The 25,224-nt window shown below is 60.8% G+C and overlaps 1 protein-coding gene across 30 annotated transcripts in view; it reads right to left on the bottom strand.

Moving 5' to 3' along the window:
- TNS1 (tensin 1) overlaps positions 1-25,224 on the bottom strand; it is a 272,805-nt gene that overhangs the window by 195,770 nt on the left and 51,811 nt on the right. For 5 of the 30 annotated variants that reach the window (XM_073304981.2, XM_073304984.2, XM_073304983.2 and 2 more), the window contains exon 1: positions 9,374-9,757. The exons of 19 other annotated variants lie outside the window; for them this stretch is intronic. In XM_073304981.2, coding sequence (XP_073161082.1) covers positions 9,374-9,400 — 27 coding nt within the window. In that variant the 5' untranslated portion in view covers positions 9,401-9,757. Of the gene's footprint in view, positions 1-9,373; positions 9,758-23,940; positions 24,030-25,224 lie in introns of those variants that run through there. 6 more of the 30 variants (XM_073304991.2, XM_073304992.2, XM_078854766.1 and 3 more) reach the window with 4 other exon arrangements.

Below are 25,224 nucleotides of genomic sequence, written 5' to 3'. Positions count from 1 at the left end.
ACTGTCAAGCTGAAGAAGGGACAAAGGCAGGACCAAAGCCCACTGAGGTCAATGGAAAGGCCTGGGGGTGGGGGGGGGAGCGTGTCAGGCTCAGACAGCAGGGGCTGGGAGATGAGCCCCAAGACACAGGGTTTCTCCAGCTGGGTCACCGGGTTTTACTTAAGAATCCCCCAGGTGTTCGGCCGCTACTCCAGCTGACTCCACCCCCGCTCCCCCCAAGGTCTAGGGAGGGATATGAGGGCTGGGGGCGGGGGGACCTTTAGATAGGGAAACAGAAGACAGGATTCAGTGGCTCTGGGCTGATGGATTAGCCAACACTCCTCTGGCATCCTAGTCACCCGGCCTGCCCGGAGCAGCAGTCCGGCTGGGGACGGGCACCCCGGGGTGGAAGGAACACCTGCTGCCTTGCGGGTGGATGGAGGCTGTTAAGCCCCAGGATTCCACCCGGGGCGGTTAGTCACGTGTTGCTTGAGCTCCCTCTGGGAAAGGCAGCCCCCTGGCTCAGCACACGTGGCTGTGCTCGGAGCTAGCCGTCCTGGGCCCGCAGGCTGCCCCGGGAGGTACGCCCCGCTATGATACCAGCTCGTCTGTGCATGCTCTGAGAGCGGGTACCCCGGGGCCTGCTCATGCCAGGGGAGGAGATAAGGAGGTAGAGCAGGCAGAAGGAGATGAAAGAGAGGCAGCGTGGGCCAATGGATAGAGCACCGCACGGGGACTCAGGAGATCGCGAGTTCTATTCTTACCTCTGCTGGGTCACTCCCTGTCTCTGTTTCCCCTCCCACCCTTTGTCTATATAGGCTGTGAGCCCAGGGACTGTCCCTCCTTAGGTGTCGGGACAGCACCTTGCACAAGGAAGCCTGATCTCGGTTGGGTTCTCCAGGGCTGCCGTAATGCAAGTGAGAATTAACCAGAAGGAAACTGAGCAAAGGGAATTTTAGGCAAAAAACCAGGAAAAACCCCCTGCGATTTCTTCAGCCAGAGGCACATTCTCCTAAGGGAAGGGGTGGAATGCTGGAGAGCATTCGAACTAAAGCTGGCAAAACCCCGGGGGAACCCCCGGTACCAGAGAGCGATGGACGAGGTGTGACCCAATGGGTCTTTGATCTTTCTGAGGCTCAGGAACAGGGATCGCAGCCCATCCACAGCTCCCGCATCAGGCTGCACATCCAACTGCATTAGAAAGGTCAGGGCAAATCTGCTGGCTTCTGTGCTGACGTGCCGGGTGCTCTGTTTATGTACGAAGCGACTGGTTAAGATCACAGAGTGTTGTGTTGTGCACTTTGTCCCTTCCCTCTCTCGCTATCTGCATATGGTTTCTGCAAAGGGTGAACAAACAGCAAAGGAGTAAGAATTCACTGCTCAGTTTGGGGTGGGCAAAAAGGATGGATTTCCCCAGATTCAATCTAAGGCTAAAAGGGACCCCCATTGTGACCATTTTGTCTGACCTCCTGCATAACCCAGGCCAGGGCACTGCCCTGAAATCATTCCTGGAGCAAATCGGTGAGAAAACTGGCCAGTCCTGATTTAAAAAAGTCCCGTGATGGAGAATCCATCCTGCCCCTTGGCAGATTGTTCCAATGATTTGTAACCCTCACTGTTAAAATGTGGCATCTTATTTCCAGTCTGAATTGGTCTAGACTGACGAGCCCTCTCTTCTCAGATTTCTGTTCCCAGGTAGGTTCTTAGAGATTGTGATCAGTCACCCCTTAACCTGCTCTCTGTTAAGAACAGATCAAACGGATCCCTATTGTGCCATTTGGGGAAGCCCTTCCTGATTCCAGCTGACGGTTCGGTCACTCCCTGGAGCAGAGAGACTGATAGCCACTAGCTAGTCTCATAGGAGCCCCAGCCATGGGCCAGGACCCCATGGTGCAAGGAGCTGTACGAACAGTCGAATAGACTTGCATTGAGTGCCATCCTGTTCTCATGTTACAGGACAGGGCACACAGGAACTCCTTGTTCCACACCTTGTTCCGTATCCCCTTATCAGATCTCCCCATCTCCTTTCCAAATCAGAAAGACCCCGGCTCCCTCCCCGGATCCCCACCACCCTGCCTTCCATCAGTCGCACTCCATCTCCACGGTCCTGATCAGATGCTGCAGGATCTAAAAACAACACTGAGGGCTGCGTGTTAATCGCTCACCACTTGCTGCAGGTTACAGCTGTTCGGGCTGCAAGTTTCAAAACGGCTTTGATTACCTGCCAGCCCCACCAGCTGCCCCGGGATCTGTGTCGGCTTGGCAGGACCGACGGAGGAAGAAGCACTGCTCCTTGTCTGCTAGGACTTGTCCAGGCCCAATGCTAAGGCGCGAAGGGACCAGTGTGACCATCGAAGCCCTTGCAGGACAGGGGATTTCCACTAGCTTAGCTAAACCGGTTTAACTCAAACCGGAGCAAGCCCCTGCATGGATACTCATTTCACCTTGGGGGTGAAGGGGAGCTGATTGCACCTGAGCTTAAACCAATTCCTGACTGACCTCCTGAAATCACCCGGGTTTAAACCAAAGCGCGTCCACACGGTTTTCTGCACTGGGTTAGCGGAATCAGTTTGACATCACACACCGGCACAGCGCTGCATGTAGACGTCCCCCCCGGGGAGTCGGCTGAGGGATAAGAAGGTCTCCCTTAGACATCGGTTTGTTTCCCGACTCCAAGGACCCTTAGCAAACAGGAGGCAGCCATCTGATTGGGCAGGCAGCGTCTGGAAGGCAGCTGTCCGTTTCGGACCAGAGGCAGGGCTCGCTCTAGGCCCTTTCGGGTGAGCCTCTAGCCAGCAGCTCCCTCCCCGGTGTCGTGGGCAGAAGGGAGGGTTTTGTGCACAGCTGGGACTGGAGCTCGCTGCTGAAATGCCTCAGCTCCAAGGCCTAAAAAGGCAACATTTCCAAGGCACCAGTGCAAGCCCGGGTGCATTGCACCGAGGGTTGGCTCTGGCCCACGGGCTCCAGTCTGCAGAAGCTCTCCCGACTTAACCCTGCCACCTGCCTCGGCTGTTTACCCAGCCCAGATGGCAGCAGAATGCCATGCCCAGGAATGCACAACCCTGACTGCACTCAATCAGCATTCCTGCGCCCCCGGCGCATGTCATGGCCTGCGTCCCCCAGGCGGAAGATGCCGGATTATCCCTGCATGGGCTCCGCTCCTCCACACCAAGGGTGAGTTTAGACTCCAAGCCAGGGCAAATCCATGCTATGGCTTCCTCTGTGGGCTTGCCCCCCAAAAGTCCTATGGCCCATCCTGCTGGCCAAGGAGGAGAGGGTGGAGCTGTGCTCGGAAGCCTGTCTACACCACTCCTCTTCTGAGCCTGGCGATCCCCTCCTCCTCCTCCTGCATTCCAGGAGATACTGCCTCCGGAAGGCAGGACTTCCTGAAACAACTCCACTAGAGAAGTCTCACCTACATTTTATGGGAAAAGAAGAGACGGAACTGATTGGCAAGGCTCATCAGCCCAGAGCGTTTCATCCATGGCACAAGAGCAAAACACTCATGTCCCAGGCTATCGACCCTTCGCACGCTGGAAAGCACAGTTGTATTCTGAAAACTCCTGGCCAGACATGGGACGCCGATCGTCCTGACACGACAGCACCGTGCAGCCAATAGCATCCGACTCTACTCATCATCGTACCTGCAGCCACCAGCACCTAGATGCAGTGTGTACGGGCTGAACACTAGCCAACCTGGCGGTATTTGGAGGCAGACAAAAGCCCACACCTACCCAAGAGGATCTCACGGCACATGGGGATCTCACGGCACTAGGGGGCCGATGCCCACTGTCTGAGCTCTCCACTTTGTCCCTTCCCCGTTTATTGCTGCCCACGTTGGCCCCATCCCCGACTCTCACCGTCCCGACGAGATCGGACAGAGGCGAAAAAAATCCACTCAGCCGCACGGGTTAGAATCTGAGGCAGAACAACGCAGGTTGCCGAAGCAGGAGAGACAGGGTGGCCATGCTCCTGACTTTGCCAGGGCTACCCAGACTCCCGGCCCACGCCAAATCTCCCAAGCAGAAGGTCTGGGCTAAAGCCAATGTTGCATCAGGAGAGCAAGCTGCATGGGGACCAGATGGCAGGGTGTCCAGCCGGGAGGCTGAAAGCAGGCAGAGGGGATGCTGCAACTGACTGCCAGCATATCGACCAGCCCTGGTAGCATCGCCTGCCAGCTGGCCTCCGACCCGCCCAGGTGTGGTCCCCGCATCCTATCCCCGTGACGATGGTGCCAGTAAGATGAGCGTGCATGGGAGGGGAAAGGCATTGGGGGGACTTGGCACAACTGGCCTGACCTGGCACTGAAATGCCAATGGAATAGCACTGATTGCCTCTCAGAGCACCCCCCACCCTGACGTCCCCATAACGCCCCCTCCCCAAGCCTGGTAAATCATCCCACAGCCACTCAGCATTGTGCCCAGCCCCCCTGACCACGCCCCTGCCCCCTGTAATGGGCTCCTCCAGGAAGGAGGGTGAGATCCAGATCAGTTCCTCTCCGGATTCCAGGCCAATGCCCAGCCCCAGGGAACCCTCTTCCCCACCCTGTGTCTGCCCTGGAGACAGGCTCTACCTGGCGCATGGGACCGGTGGAGCAAAGCCCTGGCTGGACGGAGCTCTGGGAACTGCCTCAGGGTCGGGGGAAAGATCAGAGCCATCAGCTGCTGTGGGGCTGCCCCCCCCCCCCCGATTCCAGCAGGATCTGGGTCAGCTCCTTCACATCACGCCCCCAGAAAGTGGCCAAGAACCGCTGAAAAGCCTGACCCCAGAATCAGGTGTGGAGATCAACCCCCCTCCTCGCCCCCCCGGAAAGAGGGCACATGCAGAACCCCCCTCGGGGATTGCTGAGCCACTTGCCCAGAGGGACAGCTGAAGAGGAGTGGAAGCAAGGAATCCTGCCCCGCCCGACGCTTGCCGAGACGCCCCGGCTCCCTGGGGGATCGCCCCCCAATCTGACCCTAGCAGGGACTCCTAGCCGGTGCGGTTCCCCTGGGATCCCCAGGCACAGGGGAAACCCAGCAGTGCTCCGCTCCTGCCTCCATCTGCACCCTGGAGCTGCCAGCCCCCATCCACGGCCTGCCCCGCACCCCATGCTAGTCTCTAGCACCGGTGCAAGAGACCCGCTAGCCAGGTCTTGTCCATGGGCTTTCTGCATGACCTGGACAGCCGGGCCGCACCAGGGCAGGCACGTTCTGGCGGCTTTATGGTGTAATAGGAGCAGCACCTCTCCTGGGCAAACGGCTCTCACCTGGGCCTAGCCTGGGCCAGGAGGGGAGGAGAAAGGCACCGGGGTGCAGGGAGCGGGGAGGAAGGCTGCCCAGCGGGGCAGTGGAAGATGCCGGGGTGGGGACGGAGGCATGGAGGAGGAGACGGACCAGGCAACAAGGAAGCATGGGGCAAGAATGAGTTTCATTGTCTTGAACGAAGGCCAAAGCTTGGCTCCCACGTCACAGTGGGAAATGCCATAAGCATCAGCCCATTGCCAAGGGAGCGGGCGAGGGTGTTGCCATGGGGATGGTGAAAGGGGTCACGATTGGGAGGGGAGGTGCCCCCGAGACTACGTCGCCTGCCCAGGGAGGTCTGAGGACAGGGAGGTACTGGCCACGCCTGGCCACGCTGGACCAGTTCCTGTGAAGAGAGGCCGGGGGGGCCCCAGGGGACTCGCTGGGCGGGAACACGCACAACAGCCCCGGGCTGCAAAACTGGCGTCTCCCTCCAAAGCTTTGACGGCAGAGGCGCGGAGCAGCTCAGCGGCTGGGATTGCGGTGTGTTCCCCCGCCCGGCCGGGAGGGGCTCTTTGGCACCAGGGCCTGGGAACCCATCCGGCTCGCTGCGGGATGCCCACTCCACCAAAGCGGAGACCGTGCCGCGGCGGGGGCTGCCCCGGCTGCTGTGACTCAGAGCGGCCTCGCCATGCACAGACGCCAGGACCCCAGAGGGCTCCGCTCCCCCCCCCCATCAACGCCCCGCGCAGTCATCCCGCCCCACCCCAGCCGCGCCACGAAACAACGGCCCAGCCACCCGGAGCAGGCCTCCTCGGGCAGGGCCCCCGCGCGCCAGTCAGCTGATCCTCCGGGCCCTTCGTCACGGACACGGCCCCCCTGGAAAGCTGCATAACCCGGCCCTCCCCCTGCCGCTGGGAGCCGGGGAGCCCCCGGTCAAGCGGGGCTGTCGCGGGAGTGGGGTGAGCGGGGACACACCCTGCTAAGGAGACACCGGGTGAAGGAGGAACCTGCCCACAACCACGTCCTCTCCCTGCCAGAGCAGCGCCCCTGGGCTTGCCCAGTCCACGCTGCCGGCTCAGCCCGCCGTCCGGGTCCTCAGGATTGTCAAGCACGACAGGCTGCTGGCGACATTTCCCCCCCCCCGGGAAAGGGTGCGGTCACTCTCCCTACCATGGCAGGGCCAGCCCCTGCTGTCTTGGCCCAGGCCAGACCCTGGGGCACCGGAGCACCGGCTGAGGGAGGGCTGAATTGCAAGGCTGGTCCCACCCCTGCTGCAGCCACCGGCATTGACTTTATTAGGAGGAGTCACTTGCTCTTTTCTGCCAGGAGTCGCCCCGCAGCAGAGACCCGGGCAGCCGAGGGAATCAAGGGCATCAGAGGAGCATCCGGGGCTGGGGTGGAGATGGGTCAGTTTCCATAGTGCGTTTGGTCCCCGGTCCCACGGCTGACAGCTCTATGGTGCTCGTGGGTCAGGGGATACACAGGACCCCCGCTTATTCTACAGGCCACTGGCAGCTGTCGAGTGCAAACCTTAACGCCCCGAGGGCAGCTAACCACCTGCACCAAAGAACTCCGAATAAAGCCTGCAAGCCAGGTTCATCCCGGGGCAGTTCTCTGTCCAGCCCCAGTCACTGATGAGGAGTGCCTGACCCTGCCAGGACCCGGCAACCCATGCCCCAAACTCCTGCTCTCCTACGTACACAACGTTCTCTGGCGAGAGGCATGGGAAACGCGGCGCTGGTCCAGCCACGCGACCCCCGGCGCTGACAGCTGTCTCATCCAGCCAGAGTGCAGATAAGGGAGGGGCTGAGGAGGGAGCAGCCTCCAGCCCAGGCCGGCGGGGGAAAGAGAAGTCCATGGTGCAGCGGGAAAGAACCTCTGATTGTTGTCAAGTCTGCAGCCAGCCAGCCCCGGGGAAGTCTCATTAACGCGCTGTGCTCCTCCCGAAAACAACGGGCCACCCGCCCCGCTTGAATTGCTAAAGCAGATATTTGAAGTACTAGATCGTTCTTGGATGAGAAGATGGCACCTTGTCCTCTTCACCGTGGTGGCGTGTCCCTTAAAGACCACCAGATTAGTCTGGGAACAGCACCGTTCCTGGGTTGCTAGTACACATGAGCCCCTTAAAAGGGCCCAGCACCCCACCTCCACAGCAGGACTGGCTCTCCGCCCAGGTGAGCGGTCCCCCAGCTTGAAGGGAGAAAGCCCAAGGGGTTCTCAGCAGCGATCGTGCTTTGGCTTCTGGGGTCCATGCAGGATCCACTCACTAGCTGCTGGGGTGAGGCCCTGGGGACTGAAGTCCTCCGAGCATCCATCGCAAAACAGGGCGTGCTTCCCCCGTTCAGGGCCCACCTTGCCCAGTGCTCAGGGTATGACGCAGCCCGCTCTGGGCCTGACCCATGGAGGACGGGTGTGTTCCAGCGACACGCCCTGGCTCGGTAGCTATCAATTCCTATCTGGTAGGATCTGGGCTGAGACACGTCCCACCTCCCGCCCCCCGCAACCTCACCGAGGAACACAGCCAGCTAGTGAGGTGCATCGGACTGTCCTAACCCACCAGCAGACCTCTGTGGGGCGACGTTGAGGGATCCCCCAGCATGGCATGGCCCCTTCTCCCCCCATCCACGCCAGCCCCCTGCCCTGACCCCCCTCGGCACTCCCTGTCTCCACACACCCTTCTGCACAAGCTCCCCTTGGCTCCTGCAGTGGGTCATTAGGAGTTTCCGATCCAGGCCTTTGTTTTGCTTTTTTTTCTCTCTCTCTCAACGCTGATGCCTGGTTCCTTTCCAGGCCTGTGAGGGCCGTTTCCTTTTCTAGGAACACAGCAGAGACCAAGCCTAAAAACAGCTGCGCGGGGAGCCGGGGCCAAGCTAGGCAAGCAGCAGCTTTCGCTTAACTCTCTCCTGGACCTGATCGTCCGTGTGCTCCCTGCCCCTCGGCTCAGAGGACACCTGGGCCCAGGAGGCCCCCGGCACGGCCTCGCGACCCTCTCAGCCGGGGACCACGAGGGGCGCAGGGCAGCGAGCCCCAGGAGCCTGCGATGTCTAGATCCCAGCTCTTTAATTTCCATGCCACTGAATCATCTGGGCACTCATTAACCCGCTGGATGAACCATTGCTCGTTCCCCAGCCCCAGCCCCCGGGGAGAGGTTGGACCAGCCAGTGTGAGCCAAGACAAGGGGCTTGGGGGGCAGAATTAACCCTTGGCTCTCCAGGTCCCTGTGTGCTCCCACAGGAGGGAGGACGGGCTCGCTGTCCCATACAGCCACGGCTCTCTGGAAGGAGTGAAAACGCCAAGTGGCCGGCACCTCTCAAGCAGGATGGGGGAGAGGGACCTGAGCCGTCGGTGGGGCTGGCTCGGGATCCCGGCCCGTTGCAGCTGGTCAAGGAAACATTTTTGCTCCCTTTGGTTGATACTTTGTCACATTCTTCCCAGCCCTGCCCATGGCATCCTCCTCCTCCTCCTCTCCCCCTTCATCCCCTGCATGCACACACAGACACTGCAGTGACCGGTCCCCAGGTCCCCAGCTCACACTCGGGCACCAGCAGGTCTTGTCTACACCGTTAAGATAACAGCCGGGAACTGCAGACACCTTTCCCAGCCCCACCCCTGCCCCGCCTTCTCCCAGCTGCTCCAGCCGGACCCAAACTCGTCCCGTCCCCCACCTCAGCACGTTTGCTGTACCCACGTCTTTGCCCTCCCCCTGCCACCTGTGAGGTCAGAGACCCCGGTGGCGGGCACCGTGCAGAGAGACATGGAGCTAGAGGATTTCCTGTGCCTGTCCCAAAGGCGGAGCCGGGGAAGACATCGGCAAAACGCAGCAATGCTGGCTTACCACACAAGTGTCATACGTGATCCAAAAAGCTCTTGCATGGAGCAAAGGGCACAGAACGCACTGAGACTTCCTCCTTATCCCTGGCGGGACAGCGCCGATTGCCGGGGGGTTACACCTGCCGCGGGATTTGGTCCCCATGTCACGGCTGAGAACAAGATTCCTAGGGAGCTGCTGAGCACAGCTGGGCATCCCACCCCATCTATCTTCTCCGACAGTCTCTGCCCCACATCCCAGCCCTCCCAAACTCTTGCTGCTCCTCGCCTCCAAAGAGGGAGCCTTCCCCCAGCCCCGGGCGGTGCTTTCCCCTTCGGCAGAAGCCTTAGGTGGCTCTTACCTGTTTCATGACGCTCCCAAAATCCATCCGATTTCACTCGGCCTCCGAGCCGGTTACATCCAAGGACTGGGCGCTTCCCCTTTGGCGTTCCCCTGGCTGGCGGGGTGAGTGGGGTGGGAGAAGCGTGGGGCCGGGGCGCGGGAGGGTCCCGGCGTTGCTGAAGCGCAGGCTGGCGGGCGTGAAGAAATTAAAGAGCTGCCCCCCCGGGAAGAGAGAAAGAGCCAGGCACAGGGAGCGGGGGGAGAGGGGGCTTGGATTCCTGCAGGCGGAGGGAGAAATCAAGGCAGCCCCAAGCGTCTGGGGAGGGTGAGGCTAGAGAGCGGAGCGTGGAGCGACCAAGTGCGGAGCAAAAGCTTTCAGGACTGCGCGAAGGGGGGTTTCCTTCCCACCCGCCCAATCTCCAACTCATTAGGAAAGCTTTCTTTCTTTTTTTTTTTTTTCCTTCTTCCCTCCCAGCCCCACCACTGCCGGCTGCCTGGGGCCTTCCCCCCCACCCCCCCGCCTTAAAGGGCATGGCAGGCATAAAACCGGCCCATCTGTGTAACGGGAGGGCGGGCAAGGCAGAGGGGGCTGGAAAAGCACAGGATGGGGGAGTCAGATACAACAACAAACTAGGTCATCCATCCTGTTTCCAAAGGCTCCTATGCAAACAGACGGAGGGGCGGCCTGTCTGGCCCTTATCACCCGCCGCCCGGCTGGAGTGTTTGGCATCTCTGCCATGCCGGGGCTGGGAGGAAAGTCACCTGAAAGCCCCGGCGCCCTGCAGCGTTTGGTCTGGATCTAGTGGCACCTACCCCACCGGGCTTCGGGATCAGCCTGGGGGACGTCCTGGGCAAGGACAGTGGTGTCCAAGGGGGGAGGACATTTCCCTGCCCCACTGGGGATTGCCAGCCCGGATCAGAGCCAAAGGGAGCTGGGATCCTGTGTCCGACAGTGGGCAGTGCCAGCTGCTACAGAGAAAGGGGCAAATAAAACCCACTAAAGGCCAGTGATGGAACAATGTACCCCGAGGGCACCGTTCTCCTGACGGCCGTCAGGCAGTACTTGGCCTGCCCCTTGTACATCCCTGACTCGGGGCCGGGGCCAGACACGGTGTGATCCTTACTGCTGCGAACTCAGCCCTGCAGGAAACAGTCCAGCTGGCACCACAACCCACGAGAGGGTGTTGTCCATGCCCACGCCCCTGGGGATTCCAGACGCCTCATTATAGGGCCTGATTTCCCGTCCCATCGACACCCATCTCCTGGCATCCCACGGCAATACCCCAGCAAATGGCACCGGCACCATGGCAAGACAGAGGGGTTTGTACCACCACGGATGCATATTTCCCTGTTCTGCCTTCTCCTCATTCTTACATAATCTGTGTATTCCCCCAGTGCCGAGGAGTAGGAACCCAGTGCGCCAGGTGCTGTACAAACACAGACCAAATGGACAGTCCCTACCCCAAAGAGAACACTAAACCCCAGGTCTCCTGCCTTCTTTATGCCATGCTCAGAGGTGACAACAGAAGCCACCCCCCAGCACCCGAAAAACAACTTGGAGAGAAGTCAGCCCCTGACACACGCCCAGCAGCGCCCTGGCCCATCCACCCTGGTACGATCTGGAGCTGGTGCCAGCAGGGACTCGCCAATATCAGGGGAAGTGGAGCAGTGGGGGAGGTTTAGGAGGATCCCTGCACGTGACTGGCTGGATGCTGGGAGTTTGAACGACCTGTCAGACAGGAAAGCATGCAAGGGAATCGGGTCCAAGCCGACGCACCCAGCGGCAGGCAGTTATGGTGCGACACACACAGACGCTGGTCACATTTACCCTTTTTCCTCTCCCTTGTTTCTGTTGCCCTCTGCGAAGCCCGGGCCTGCAGCCGTACCTCCTTGGGCTGCAAGCTCGGCAGCTCTCCCAGGCTGAGCAGGGCTGGGCCTTGGTGCTATCTGGTCTCGAGCTAACATTCCGACTACCTATGGTCATTGCAGATAAACTGGCTTCACAGTATTTTGGACAGCAGCCGAACAGAGCGACTGAATTGTAAAATCTGAACGAAAGGCACCGGGGCAAGGGGAAGAGGGCGAGGTTTCACCGGCCCAACTTGCACGTCTGTGCTGAGACACCGGCCGCTCGCTGAACAGAGCAGGTGCGAGGGAGTGCCGTGCCCACCCGCAGACACTAGAGGGCGGTGGGAGGAAGGCAGGAGACAGGGAGCCAACCCGCCGCGTTTTGGGGAACCGGTGCAGACACAGAATTGGGCCGAGCCCCATCCAGCCCTCGGGGAGAAGCAGGGGAGCTGGCTGGGCGTTAGTCTGCCCTGCCTCAGCCGAACCCCAGCTGCCTTTCCCAGCCAGCGCAATGCCTCGTATCGCCGTCTGTCCATGCTGGGGGCTTGGCTGGCCCCCCATCACCGCAGCATTTGGGCACAGCACTCCTCAGTGTATTTACTCTCACCGCACCCCCGGGCGGCAGGGCAGCACCAGCGCCCCCATCAGCCAGAGGGGAACTGAGGCACAGAGAGAATAAGTGACCTACCCAAGGTCACAGGGCACCTCTGCCAGAGCAAAGACTTGAACCCGGGTCTCTGAAGTCCTGCTGGTGCTCTGACCACTGGGCAATCCTCCCTCTTGGAGGGCTCGGACCCTTGGCCACATGGCGGTTCGTAGAGACCCAACCCCCTGAGCATCATTCTCCCCACCCCCGCACCCCGGTAGATCGTGACCCAACACACCTCAGCCTCTAGGACCCTGCTGTCCAACAGCTGCAGCTCCTTGCCCAGCATGAGCAAGCTAAGCCCGGGCTGAACCCAAGCAGCATGTCCCACTGGTAAGGGCCCTGCCCTGGGACTTAATGAGTTCAAATTCCCTGTTCTGCCAGAATCCATTTGTGACCTGGGGTAGGTCATTCAGCCACTCTGTGCCTCAGTTTCCCCAAATGACGGAATTACCTCCCGGGGTGTCCTGAGGATAAATACGTTGAATGCTGGGAGGTGCTCAGAGGAAAGGGAATGAGGGCCAGATCAGTATCTTAATGAGACCATTTTTCCTACTCAAGGCAAAGTCTAAAAGTCCAGGTCTCCTGTCCTCTCCCTACCAGGCATCCAAAGCCGCTTTGCAAATACTGCCCCCTCCCGACACTGCAAGGATCTCCCAGCTCCAGCGCTGAGCTCTTGGATTCTCCTTCGCAGGCAGCGCACGACCCCACTGCTAACCTGCCACCGCAGGAGACGTGGACACGGCCTCGTTACTGGCCGCCGTGCTCCCCAGCTGTTACCGTTCATCTGATCCGGGCAGCTGCAGGGTCTGGCTTGGGCACCAATCAATCAGCCGCAAATAAGGAATCCACAGAGCTACCTTCACAATGCCCATGCGCCTTACCACGGTCGCTACAACAGCCACTGCAGACCCGAGCTTCTCCTTGGAGGAGCCCGTCGCTCCTGGCCAGGTTAATTCATTTTTTGCTGCTGGCTTCCTTTCTGCACGCGGGCTGTCCCCAAACCCAGCCCGCCTCCCCAGAAACAACCAGCCATTGATGACTCAAGCTTTCCCGGCTTTCCCTCCCTCTCCGCAGTGTGCTTTACTGCACATCTGGTTCCAGTTGTGGTTTGTAAGCGAGGGGCAGATCTGATGGCTTCCTCTGAAAGCAGGACTAGGCAACGTGTTTTAAAAAAAGAAGAAGAAGAAGAAGAAGGGAGGGGGAAGGAAGGAGGAGAGGGGGGAAAGTGAAGTTAAACGAGTGTGAAAAGGTTTGCTTCTGTTCCTCTTCTTCTCACTGCAGGCTCAGCCACAGAGGCCACGAGGAGGCATCTCCCATGCAAAATGGGATCCCGTTAGAGGCCTAATCTCAGATAAATAACAGAGAGTGGGAACCTACCCCCTGCAAGCTCTTCCAGACGAGAAAGTCCCCAGGTTAGATCCTGCAAGGCTGGCAATCCCCCGGCTGGAGCCTGCTCCCCAGCACAGCAGCCATCCACCGCTCCGCAGGGCTCTCTGTTGGGACCACTTCCCTCCCAGCCATTTCATCTCTGTGCTCCAGTCTCCCGCTCTAGGCAGATCTAGATCCTCGGGCTACGGAGGGTGGAGACTGTGCCAAGTCTCTTATTCACATATTGACTTGTTTTTTAAATGCACTAAGTCCAAATGCCTCTTGGTGATGGGCACTTCATACATGACTGAAGTAAACATCAGGGCCGATTTGGCAGAGAGACCACCATCGATTTCAGCCGGGGGGTGAAAGCTCAGCACATCCGAAAATTAGCCCTTTAATAATGATGGACATTTTGGCTAGGGGTCAGAGGCTGGGTAACCCAGCCCTGTGTCTCCCCCCATCCATACTCCGCAAGCCAGAGACAAGATCCCACAAGCCCCACTCCATCAGGAGAAGCCCAGGCTGCCTCCCCAAACCCTGATTGCTTCTTTGCAGAATGAGCTGGGTCTCTCCCAAGAGCAGGGTTCCCATCCCCATAGGCAGGCAGGACACAAGGAGAGGACTTATTTTATCCAACAGACCCCAACCTGCTCCATAGCCAGACAGCAGCATCTGTTGGGCCCATCAAAGTGTCACCTCCCACCTTCTCTCCTCTCCCCACCCCTCACCGCCAGGGCTAACTCGACAGATCCCCCATCCTGATATCGAGCAACCCTATCCTCACCGGGCTGGCAAGATGCTGTCTCAACCCAGGCTGGTCTGGTTGCTAGTCTAGTCAAGTCTCTGTTTCCATTTGAAATCTGCTGAGATGAGGTGCATTAAAGGATTAGGGAACCGTTTTCTAAAGTACATACACCACCACCCAGCTCTGAAGGCAGAGCGGAGACCAGCAGCGGCTGCTGGCAGGGTACCCAGCTCCGAAGGCAGAGCGGAGAGCAGCGGCTGCCGGCGGGGCACCCAGCTCCCAAGGCAGAGCAGAGAGCAGCAGCTGCTGGCGGGGCACCCAGCTCCCAAGGCAGAGCGGAGAGCAGCGGCTGCCGGCAGGGCACCCAGCTCCCAAGGCAGAGCGGAGAGCAGCGGCTGCTGGCGGGGCGCCCAGCTCCCAAGGCAGAGCGGAGAGCAGCGGCTGCCGGCGGGGCACCCAGCTCCCAAGGCAGAGCGGAGAGCAGCAGCTGCCGGCGGGGCACCCAGCTCCCAAGGCAGAGCAGAGAGCAGCGGCTGCTGGCGGGGCACCCAGCTCCCAAGGCAGAGGGGAGAGCAGCGGCTGCTGGCGGGGCACCCAGCTCCCAAGGCAGAGCGGAGAGCAGCGGCTGCTGGCGGGGCACCCAGCTCCGAAGGCAGAGGGGAGAGCAGCGGCTGCTGGTGGGGCACCCAGCTCCCAAGGCAGAGGGGAGAGCAGCGACTGCCGGCGGGGCGCCCAGCTCCGAAGGCAGAGCGGAGAGCAGCGGCTGCTGGCGGGGCACCCAGATCCCAAGGCAGAGCGGAGAGCAGCGGCTGCCGGCAGGGCGCCCAGCTCCCAAGGCAGAGCGGAGAGCAGCGGCTGCCGGCGGGGCGCCCAGCTCCCAAGGCAGAGGGGAAAGCAGCGGCTGCTGGCTGGGTGCCCAGCTCCGAAGGCAGAGCGGAGAGCAGCGGCTGCCGGCAGGGCACCCAGCTCCCAAGGCAGAGGGGAGAGCAGCGACTGCTGGCGGGGCACCCAGATCCCAAGGCAGAGCGGAGAGCAGCGGCTGCTGGCGGGGCACCCAGATCCCAAGGCAGAGCGGAGAGCAGCGGCTGCCGGCAGGGCGCCCAGCTCCCAAGGTAGAGCGGAGAGCAGCAGCTGCCGGCGGGGCACCCAGCTCCCAAGGCAGAGGGGAGAGCAGCGGCTGCCGGCGGGGTGCCCAGCTCCGAAGGCAGAGCGGAGAGCAGCGGCTGCCGGCGGGGCACCCAGCTCCCAAGGCAGAGGGGAGAGCAGCGGCTGCCGGCGGGGCACCCAGCTCCCAAGGCAGAGCGGAGAGCAGCGGCTGCCGGCGGGGCACCCAGCTCCGAAGGCAGAGCGGAGAGCAGCGGCTTCCGGCGGGGCGCCCAGCTCGAAAGGCAGAGCGGAGAGCAGCAGCACAGAAGGGTGGCAATGTGAAAAGTGATACTCAACTATATCACTTTTCACAATGGGACTTTGTGCCTCTTTGACACCGTTATTTCTGCTCTGCTGCTGCCAACCCAGGTCTGACAGCCAGAGCCCCTCTGCCTATAGGTGATTGGCGTGTGAGGATTGGGGGTGAGGAAGGAGAGCCCAAGCCTGGGTGGTGGGGCTCCGGCTGTCCCCTTTATCTCTGCCTCCCACTCTATCTCTGCACAGCCCTTCTGCATGAACCAGAGCCCTTCAAAAAACACCCACAGAGCTCACTCCTTGCTTGACATTTTCCCATGCCTCCCTTGGGAGGCCCGCCCCATAGTTTGCGAACCACTGGCGGGGGGTTAGGACCCAAGACCAGATCAAAATCTGGTGCTGAAAGCTCTCTGGGCTCTGAGCTAGCCGGAAGGCCTCTCTGGTTCCAGCCACATCCCCACCACAGGTATAAGCAGCAAAACAAAACAACCAGGGGTGCTCAAGCTTTGGCCCCTCACTCCCCAGGCAGGCAGGGGCTGGGGGATGCTCCAGAAGGTGGCCCCCTCGGGGGAGAGGGAAGGGATCTCCCTGCTCCTCAGCAAGTTCCCTCAGCAGACATAGGAGCTGGCTAAGAGACTGCCAACGTCGCTGCATTCGGCTCCCATTGGGCTGAACTGAGAGCTGGAGAGCACAGACACAGATGGCTGCTGGCAGTTATGGGTTTGACACAAAGCCCGCTGAGGTCAACAGGAATCTCCCCACTGGATCAGGCCAGAGGCTGACAGCCCAGCCCAGCCCAGCCCAGCCAGATCTGGAAGGAGTAGGACCTTGCTTTCCAGCCAGCCAGAGAGCAGGGACCGTCTCCAGGATCCCCAGGCCAGATGGTTGATCGTCTGGACACCTGCCATGGTTCCTGTGACTATCAAGCACTCCACCCTGGAGGCAAGGGCCTCCCCTTTCCAGCCCAACATACGGACTCGGGGCTAAGAGCATTGGAAATCCTGCCGAGCAGCACGCCCTCCTGCCAGCGATTGCCTAGAGACAGAATGGCATGAGCAAGCACAGAGACCTCCCCCCGGGCACAAGCCTGGCACACGGACATTGGCAGGATCCCAGGTGCCTCTGGACGGCCACAGAGAGAGACCCCAATGTCACTAGGGACGGGGAGAACCATTGCCCTTCTGCCCAGAGGTTACGGGTCTGCGTTGCTGCTCATGGGGGCAAAGGGTCGGACTGAAAACAAGCCAGAGGAGAAACCTCTATTGCAACTCCCGACGACCCTCACGTTGCCCTGGGTTGTTTCCTGGGCACAGTGACGTAACACACAGACGCCGGCCCAAATCTTCGCTTAACATCTCCCGTCCGCTTCCTACCCTACTTCCCATCCCCAGCTGCATCCTACGGAAAGCCTCAGGCAAGGCAGAGGAGCCATACAGCCTTCATGGCTTTGCTCACCAAAGAGCAGCCCCGTGAGAAGACATTTCCCTTCCTCCATGCACCCTTTCCACTCCCTCAAGGGGAGCCAGGTCCCTGGCCAGACCCCACAGCCAGTGTGAGCCAGGTAGTATTTATGTTGCAATAACTCCTGGGAACCCAAGGATAAAGACACCTATTGCACCACTTGCGTTGGGCAGACGGCCCCAGACAGCTCATAACTTATCCCACGGAGCAGGTGAACCGGAGGGAAGGAACAGACAAACCGGAGAGGTCGGGGGTCAGACTCAGAGGAAGGAACTAAAACGAGCATGCCTCACCAGAGACACCACACTCAGCGGGGCTCGGTGGGTTTACACCAGACCCACAGATTCCAGCTGGGATTGTCTCATCTGACCTGCTGTGTAACCCAGACCAGAGAACAGCCCCCAAATCATCCCTAGCGCAGATCCTTTAGGAAACCAGCCAGGCCTGATTTAAACATAGCCACAGACAGAGAATCCACCATGGCCCTTGGTAAATCGCTCCCTCTTCCAAATTTATGCCTTATTTCCAATCTGAATTTCTCTAGCTTCAACTTCCAGGCATTGGGTCTTGTTAGATCAGCAGGTTTCAACCTTTTTTCATTTGCAGACCCCTAAAATATTTGAATGGAGGTACAGACCCCTTTGGAAATCTTAGACATAGCCTGCAGACCCCCAGGGGTCCACAGGCCACAGGTTGACAACCACTGTTAGACCCTTCTCTGCTAGATCAAACAGGCCCTTATGAAATATTTATTCCCCATGTAAATTGTAGTCAAGTCACCCGTTAACCTTCTCTTTGTCGAGATCAGTGTCTGTCCATCAGCCACCTCCTGGACAGCTCAGCCCCCCTGCCACGCTCTAGCTTGCACTGCACCCCCAAACTCACATGGCCTGGCCCACAGGTGGCCCATTCAGACAATTTCATGGATTTCTTATTGCAGTGAATTTGTCCTCTGCCGGCACCCATCCTGTGCGAGGCAGGGCCTGAACACACGGGAAGACCCAGCCCTTGCCTCCAAGAGCTCAGACGCACAACAGGCGAGGGATACAATCCGGCACTTGTACACATCGGTGCCACTGTCTTTTAATTAACTAAATACCCCTGAGCTGAACCCATCTGCCCCTCCACTTCCCCATGGGACCGGGGCCAAGCTGTTGTATGTGTCGGGGAAGCAGGGGGTCTCAAGAGGAGACAGGAGGGAGGAACGTGGGGTACAGACCAGCTGGGGGAGGGCCCGGGGCCAGCGGTGGGAGACAACGATGACCCAGGCTGGCACGGCTCCTGGAGTAGAGAGCAGGAGAGGAGGGAGCAGGGCAGGGCAGGGCTGTGAGAGGCCAGGACAAGAATCTCAAAGGTGGCCGCGGCACCAGGATTTGGAGCGTGGGCACCACGGGCCGGTTGACAGCACTCCCCCCATCCCTGCACTGATCACAGCCCAGCTGTTCGCATCCCTGCCCCATCTGGCTCACGTGTCACTCCCCCCGGCACACACCCCGCATGCTGCATGGGGATCAGGGCTGGATCCCCCACTGGGGTCACAACGTCCCTGAGGCTGATGCGGCATCTGCCCATCAGACCTCCGGGCCAGGGGACGGTCAGTGCGCCTTGTACAGCACCGTGCACGAGGCGGTTCTCAGGCTGCAATGGGGGCGAAGATTGCACCTGGCCCCTGGGGAATCCAGGGTTCAGTCCAACTCCACTTCCCCCAGCCCATGCTCGGGTGGGGATATAAGGGCCTGATCCCGCGTGCACTGGAGTTTTGCCATTGACTCGAATGGAAGATACAGTGGGAAGGTCGGGGGTTGCAGGGTGGAACCCCAAAGCTGGGGGAGTTTTCTGGTGTCCTCCCTGCTAGCTATGCGAGCCCTGGTGCATTGCAGCCCGTGGTGCGTAGGCAGGCCGGTGATGGGAAGAGCGCCAGCTTGGTGATCTCGGGGAGCGCACCCCAGCCCACGAGAGGTTTGTAACACGTTCCGAGCGAGCTCCATGGTGGAAGCAAGGCCAGACGGGCGGGGCCAGCGCCTAGGTCGTTCCTGAGCTGGTCTGAGCAGCCGTTGGAGAAGAGCTCAAATCCCTGCGAATTAAAGAGGATACGAACCACAGAAATCAGCCTGCCACGTCCAGCCCGGACAGCCACGCCTGCATTCACAGGGACAGCCTGGGGCACACCTCACACACTGGGCCTGGGCCAGCACTCGCGTGAGACCCTTCCATGGGGAAGAAAACCCCGAGCGCTGCAGGAGACTAACCCAAGACGGGGTGCTCTTCCTTGTGGAGACAGGACGCAGCGGAGGGGCCTTTCAGAGGAGGTGCACGGCCAAGGCCCCTGCCGTCTTGTAATCGTTGCAGACGCCGGGCTTTCCCCCAGGAGCAAGGCTGTCAACACCTGGAGTCCTGCCAAATTCCAATGCTGCCTCCTTTACATTCCCCCCTGCATTCACACTGAGATGCAGCAGCCTGCTTCCTGCCAGCTGCGTTCCACCCCAGAGGTGGCTGCATGTCAGCACTGGAGCGAAGCTCGTCGAGGGCTCTGGGCTCCTCGGCGCGATAAGCGAGTCACTCATTCTCTCTCGTGGCTCTAGGGGTACAAGCGAGCTGACCAGCGGGAGCTGTGCACGACGTCACGCTGCGTGCCTCTCCGGGCCTGACGAGATTCCAGAGATTCCAGCAGCTGCTTGCTCAGCCTTGCAAGCCGCGTTTTCTTGGGAAATCGCAGGAAACTTTATAGCTTCCAAGGGGCCAGAAAATCCTGGGACATGCCGGACCCCATGTGGATAAACAACTGGGCCCAGCCAGCGGCGTAAATACACACAGGGCGACAGGTTCCAGATTAATGAACGGAAAGGCGATTGCTGGGTTATGACCCAGGTCCGTTCCCAAATATTGTTCTCCCTGTACAGAGGCTAGATCTCCCCCTGCAGGGTTTGGTGGTGCAGGTTAACGGGCAGGGAAAGGGTTACTCTGTCTCTGGATGTCTTCTTCCCTGGAGGATGTGGCTTGTAACATGGGAATCCCAGGACAGCAGCTGTTTCACCCAGTGGGTTCCGTGTCAAGGATCCTCGTGACACCTCCAGTCCTACCTACACGCATGGCCCACCCATCATATCCCACGTCAGATCACCGTCTCTTCATTCAAATCCCTTTCTGCCACCCGTTACTTCCCCACCGGCCAGAGGAGGGGCATCTCGGTATGTTTTTAGGGGAAGCCCACGTTCTGAGTCCTCTCCGACCCCCAGATCTCCCGGTACATCTCATCTGCAGGTGGCCCAGCTGTTTTCTTCACTATCCACCCTTCTTCTCCTCGAATGGAACGGAGACTGCTCCCTACCCAAACTACCTGCCTGACTCCTCTAGGCACTGCTGAAGCAAAGGAGGGGCCTGTTTTCTGGGAGGTGTCTCTCATCACTGCTCTGGGCCACCAATCCCGCTGAAGGCCGATGTCCTGAAAGGCCGTGCCGGGCAAGGACCACCGCCGCGAGCTTGCCGTGAGACAGCTGCCCCCAGCACACGCCCGGGGTAAATGCTGTGGCCACCCTTCCCCTCTCCGTTACGCCAGCCGCTTCCATTTGCCATGGAATCGGTGTAACCGAGCGGAGAACTAGGCCGAGAACTACCCCCACCCCAGAACAAGACACTCAGAGGTGACCATCACGGGTGGACATTTGGGGCCACCCAGAAACATGTGGACCAGGGCCACGACCCTGCTTTCAAGCCCCTCCGTCTGCATGGATGCTCCACGCCCAGCACGAGAACAGGTGCTGGTGGAGACAGCGAAGAAGCCGACGGGGCTCTTGCAAGCCCAGCCCAACAGGGAGAGCCGCCGACTTTAACATGGCTGTTTACGGGGCTGTTTCTAGCTAGACCATGGCATCACTGATGGGGCGGAGGGGAACTGCTGCCCAGCCTGCTGATGATAAGCAAAGGATGCAAGCGCCAGCGAGATCAGAGAGGAAAGCTCCCGCTAGAAACCCATGCCCAGGTTAGGATGGTGGGGTGGTACCTGAATTGAGATCCAGCTGCAAGGGGAAGGAAAATCCTCCTTAGCATTGATTGCTCCTGCCAAGGTACATCTGCTGTGGCTCGCCATCTAACTCTGGATGCGTACCAAACACGGACACTTTCCTGCAATTAACAACAGCTTCTGCACTCGTCAGGACTGACGCCCCAAGAGCCAGCAATTCACGTGCTCCAAGGCAGGAGTGGCCCGCTGTTTGGGGCGAGAGCTCTTCCCCCCGTCCCACCCAGAGCACAACACGGCATGGCCAGGTGCCTTCGGGATGCAGGGTCCCCGTCCTTTTGGAGTTCCCAGCATCAGCAGCTCCTAGACTGGATTAGTCCATCCTGATTAGCTGAGCGATTTGCATGGGACGGGTTGTGGGGGGAGTTTGGGGCCTGGCAGGGCATTTCCTTCTACAAAGATTTACAACATATCACTGATTTCCGGAGGGGGCGCAGATGGCTTAGTTGCCACCAGGCCTTCCGCAGGTAAAGGGCTGCTCTGGTCCTGCGCACTCAGACAGCTCCACCGTGTGGCAAGGACAGATCCCCTTCACAGTCGCAAAGCAGCTAAGGATCGGCGCTAGGCCTGCCCGTGCCCCAAGAAGAACAGATAGAAGAAAGGACTATCCTTGCAATGGGACGGAGTCTGGAGACCCACGTGTTCGTGATTAAACTCTTGACTGCACCCAGGGGTCCCCTCGGCCCCGCTGGCTTCGCACTTTTTCACCCATTTGGTCTCAGTGCTTCCGCGGGAGAGCCAGCAGCATCCTCAAGCCACTGACAGGGAAACCGAGGCACCGGGCGCTCAGTGACTCTCTCAGGGCATCAGCAATAAAATCCACATCTCCTGGCTCCCCGCCCCACACTTCCCACAAGTCCAGGACGGCTTGCCGCCCTGCATGGCTTGGGCGATGGGGCAGCTCTGCCCACAGAGTCGTGTTTGAGGTCTCAAACCTCTTCCGAAGGCTGTGGTCAGGAGCTGCCCGCTGCTTGGGGGCTCACAGAAGCAGGTGATTGCTGGGGGCTCCACGGTCCCAGCTGAGGTGTGTAAGAGGGGGCTGGGGAGCCATTCCCGCCCCCCCTCCCCCATCGCAGGGCAGGTGGGGCTCAGTTCTCCCAGCCGGGTGACTCATCCCCAAACAATCCCTGCAGAAAACCCCAGACCATGTAGGAGGAACCATCACGTCACCCCAGACGGTGAGACATCAGCCTGCATCCTGGTCCCCGCCCACGCAGTCCCTCCGCTGCTCCCCCAGCAGGGCGAGTTTGGGTTGACTGGGGGGGCGGGGTGAAACACCTCTGGTGCTTTGCAGGTGCTGGGGGGCTGCACGGGCTGGAGGTAGCAGAGAGCACAGGTGGGGCATCAGCCAGCACTGCTCCCACCCCCCGGGGCAGCTTGCGGAGCTGCCTAGGGACCCTGCCGACTCTGGGCACGAGATGGGCTCCGGGCTGCTGGGGCCGATGCCAAGCCCCCGCAGACATGGCCTGGCTTTTCTCCGGGGCCGAGTGACCCCCTGGAGCTCAGAGAGCCGCCGAATATCTTTGCAGCGACAACCCCCCGCCCCCCCTCCCCCCTCACACACACACACCCCCCGTACTGAGTAAACACGACCTGCCCGCGCAGGGAGGGTGCGACTGACCCCTGCTACCCAGAGCCGCGGCACCAGCCGGGCCCACTCGGCAGCACAAGGACACACATTCCTGCATTCCTCAGTGCACAAAGCCCCGGCCAGCCGGCCCTGTGTTGTGGAGACCAACGGGGTTGCTACCTTTCCATCCAGAGAGGAGGGGAACGGTGGGCACGAGGGAGGAACCTGCTGCAACATCAGCCGGCTTGGGCCTGGGCAGGGGGGTCTCTAATGGCCCCTGCGGTCGATGGACACAGGCTCAGCCCTAGGCCGGAGTGTCACAGGTCACCGTTCCACCCCCAGCCCCGGGGGGATGGCGGCCTAACGAGGCAGCAGAGTCTAGTGGTTAGAGCACCGAACTGGGACACAGGAGGCCTGGCCTCTGCCGCTGGCGTTCGGTGGGTTTGGACGCGCCACGGAGCCTGTGTCATGGCCCAGGCGGACCCGAGGAATGGCAGCTCCGGAACCCGTGCACGCTGCTCCGCCGGCCCCCGCGAGAGGCCTGGAGCCCGGGGCCAGAGGGAGCACCTGGGCAGAGCAGCGGCAGGAATCCAGCGAGCGACCCTGCCAGGCACGGCTTGCTGCTGGGGTGAAGGCTTCCAGGCGCCGCGGCCTCCCCGTCACCGCCCCCAGCTTGGCCCAAGCCAGGTTCCCGGACAGAGAAACGCGGGCGACGCCAGGCGCTGCTGGTGGCCTAGTGCCCTTGTGCTAGTTCCTGGCACTCGTGCCCCTCCTCCGACCCCTGCCCACTCCCCTACGGAGCTGGGGTACACCCAAGCAGCCTGGCATTGCTCCTCTAAGCCTGGCTTGCGTGGCTGTCCCCTCCCTCCCCCCAGCATTGACCCCCCACGATGCATGGCGGGGGCAGAGCTTGCCCAGACCCTACGGCATGTGCCATCCGGCACCCAACGCTCCAGCCACGCATGGCTATTTCCCATCGCCCCTGCTCTGGCCCTGCCCCACCCCCGCGGTGACCCGTGGGTAGCCCTGCCCCACGGCACCCACAAGACGTTCACAAGCGAGCGATCCCTTGCACAGAAACGACCCCGGAAACAGGCTTGTAAGGAGGAGGGTGACTCCAATGGGGATGCTGGCGGCACACGGGCCTGTCCTGCTCCCAAGACCTGGCTGCATGACCCTCCCCGAGCTACCCGCTGCCCTGGGAGCTGAAGAGCGACCAGTCCCCCATCCCTGGACTTGGGTTCCCTTGCTGACTGGAGCTGGACGCCGGCACTGGGTCTGTGCAGCGGGGCAGGGAGCAGCCCCACCGCCCCCTTCCAAGCCTGGTGCAGGGTGCTTGGGGGCGGGTCCCCTGCACACCCAGCGGTAGGAAGAGCGAACTGTTGGGGGGGTTGCACACAAGAGAGAGGGGGAACCAGCGCTGGGTCTCCGGCCGTGCTCTGTGCCTTTCCCGCCCCCTCGCTGGCGGGTGGTAGGGCCGTGCCCGGGGTTGGGGCGAAGGTCCGGTCCGGGGCCCCCCATACCTGCTCCAAGCTTCTCCCAGCTGTCCCGAGTGCCTGGGGCAATTGTTTGTCTCAGAACTCAGCGTTCAGGCACTGCCCCTCGGCTCCCGGGCGCTGCTGGACGCTGGCCAGCAGCCTGTTTAATAATGTACAAATGGCCATTAGCTTAGATTTCGCGGGGGGTGGGGGCGGGGGCGGGATATTTTGCAACAACAAGCAGCTTGTGGCTGTGGGCCAGCGAGGAGCAGTGTCCTCTGCACGGCTCCAAGAAGGCAGTGCAAGGTGCAGGGGGGCTGGGGAGCGGAGATGAACACCCCTCCCCGCTCGAGGGCGCCCCCTACTGGTGCTACCTGGGGCACCGCTGGTTTTCTCTCCCCCTGGCCTGGCTACAACGGGAAGGCCAAGTCGGTACCAGCAAGGAGAAGGCACCGGAGAAATCAGCGATCGTTTCACTGAGGGGGGGCTGGGGCGGGAAGGAGGTGCCCCCTCAACAGCCTGAGGGGGGCAGGGCTACCGCCTCCCCTTGTCCTCACCGGTTCTGTGCCACGGAGGAGCCAGCACCCGCCTGCTTTGACTGGACACGTGTCTAGTGGACCGTCTGTTTCCCACCGGACTGAAATTCCTCAATTCAAGGGGCAGCCCTGCCCCCCTCAGGCGGTAGCCTAATTGTCTGAGACACAGCAGCCATCTCCAAGGGGGCCGAGAGTCAGGGCTCCTGGGCCCTATAGCCGGCAGGGTTGGCATTCTTTGCTTCCCAGCAGTCGGGCCAGGGCTGGGCACCTTGCATCACCCTCCCTTTCTCCTCTGGTCCCTTCAGGACTCTCGAGGCCTGGCACAAGGCTGCAATGTTTGGGTGGGCAGACACACCACACTGGCACAAGCCGCGTCATGTGCCCCACTTGGGGCCGGTCCGCTGGAGGATAACAGCCCCCTACTGCTGCCGCCGGCTAATGGAGCGACCCCGTTAGCTCCAGCCGAGCTGTGTGGGGCGGCAGGACAGGCACGGAAGGGACGCCCACTTCACACGCACCTCGGGTTCCATCCCCAGCCTCTCTGCCCGTGCCAGGGCCAGGACGCCGGAGAGGCTGCGAATGGGGGGATGCCGCGCCCCACCCTAGCAGCCGCAGCAAGGGCCTCTGGGAACCAAAGATCCCACGTTGATGCACATGATCCCGGGACGACGAGCTGAGACCCATGCAGGCCACACTGGTAATGTCTGCCCATGAGGCAAGAACCATCTCCCAAGGGCAGGGGTGGAAACCTCGGTGCTTGGCTCATTGAGACCCAGATTGGCCAAGGCGCTAG

The sequence above is a fragment of the Lepidochelys kempii genome, chromosome 11, assembly GCF_965140285.1.
Source record: "Lepidochelys kempii isolate rLepKem1 chromosome 11, rLepKem1.hap1, whole genome shotgun sequence".
NCBI lineage: Eukaryota > Metazoa > Chordata > Testudines > Cheloniidae > Lepidochelys > Lepidochelys kempii.
This window is presented reverse-complemented; position numbering and strand designations above follow the sequence as displayed.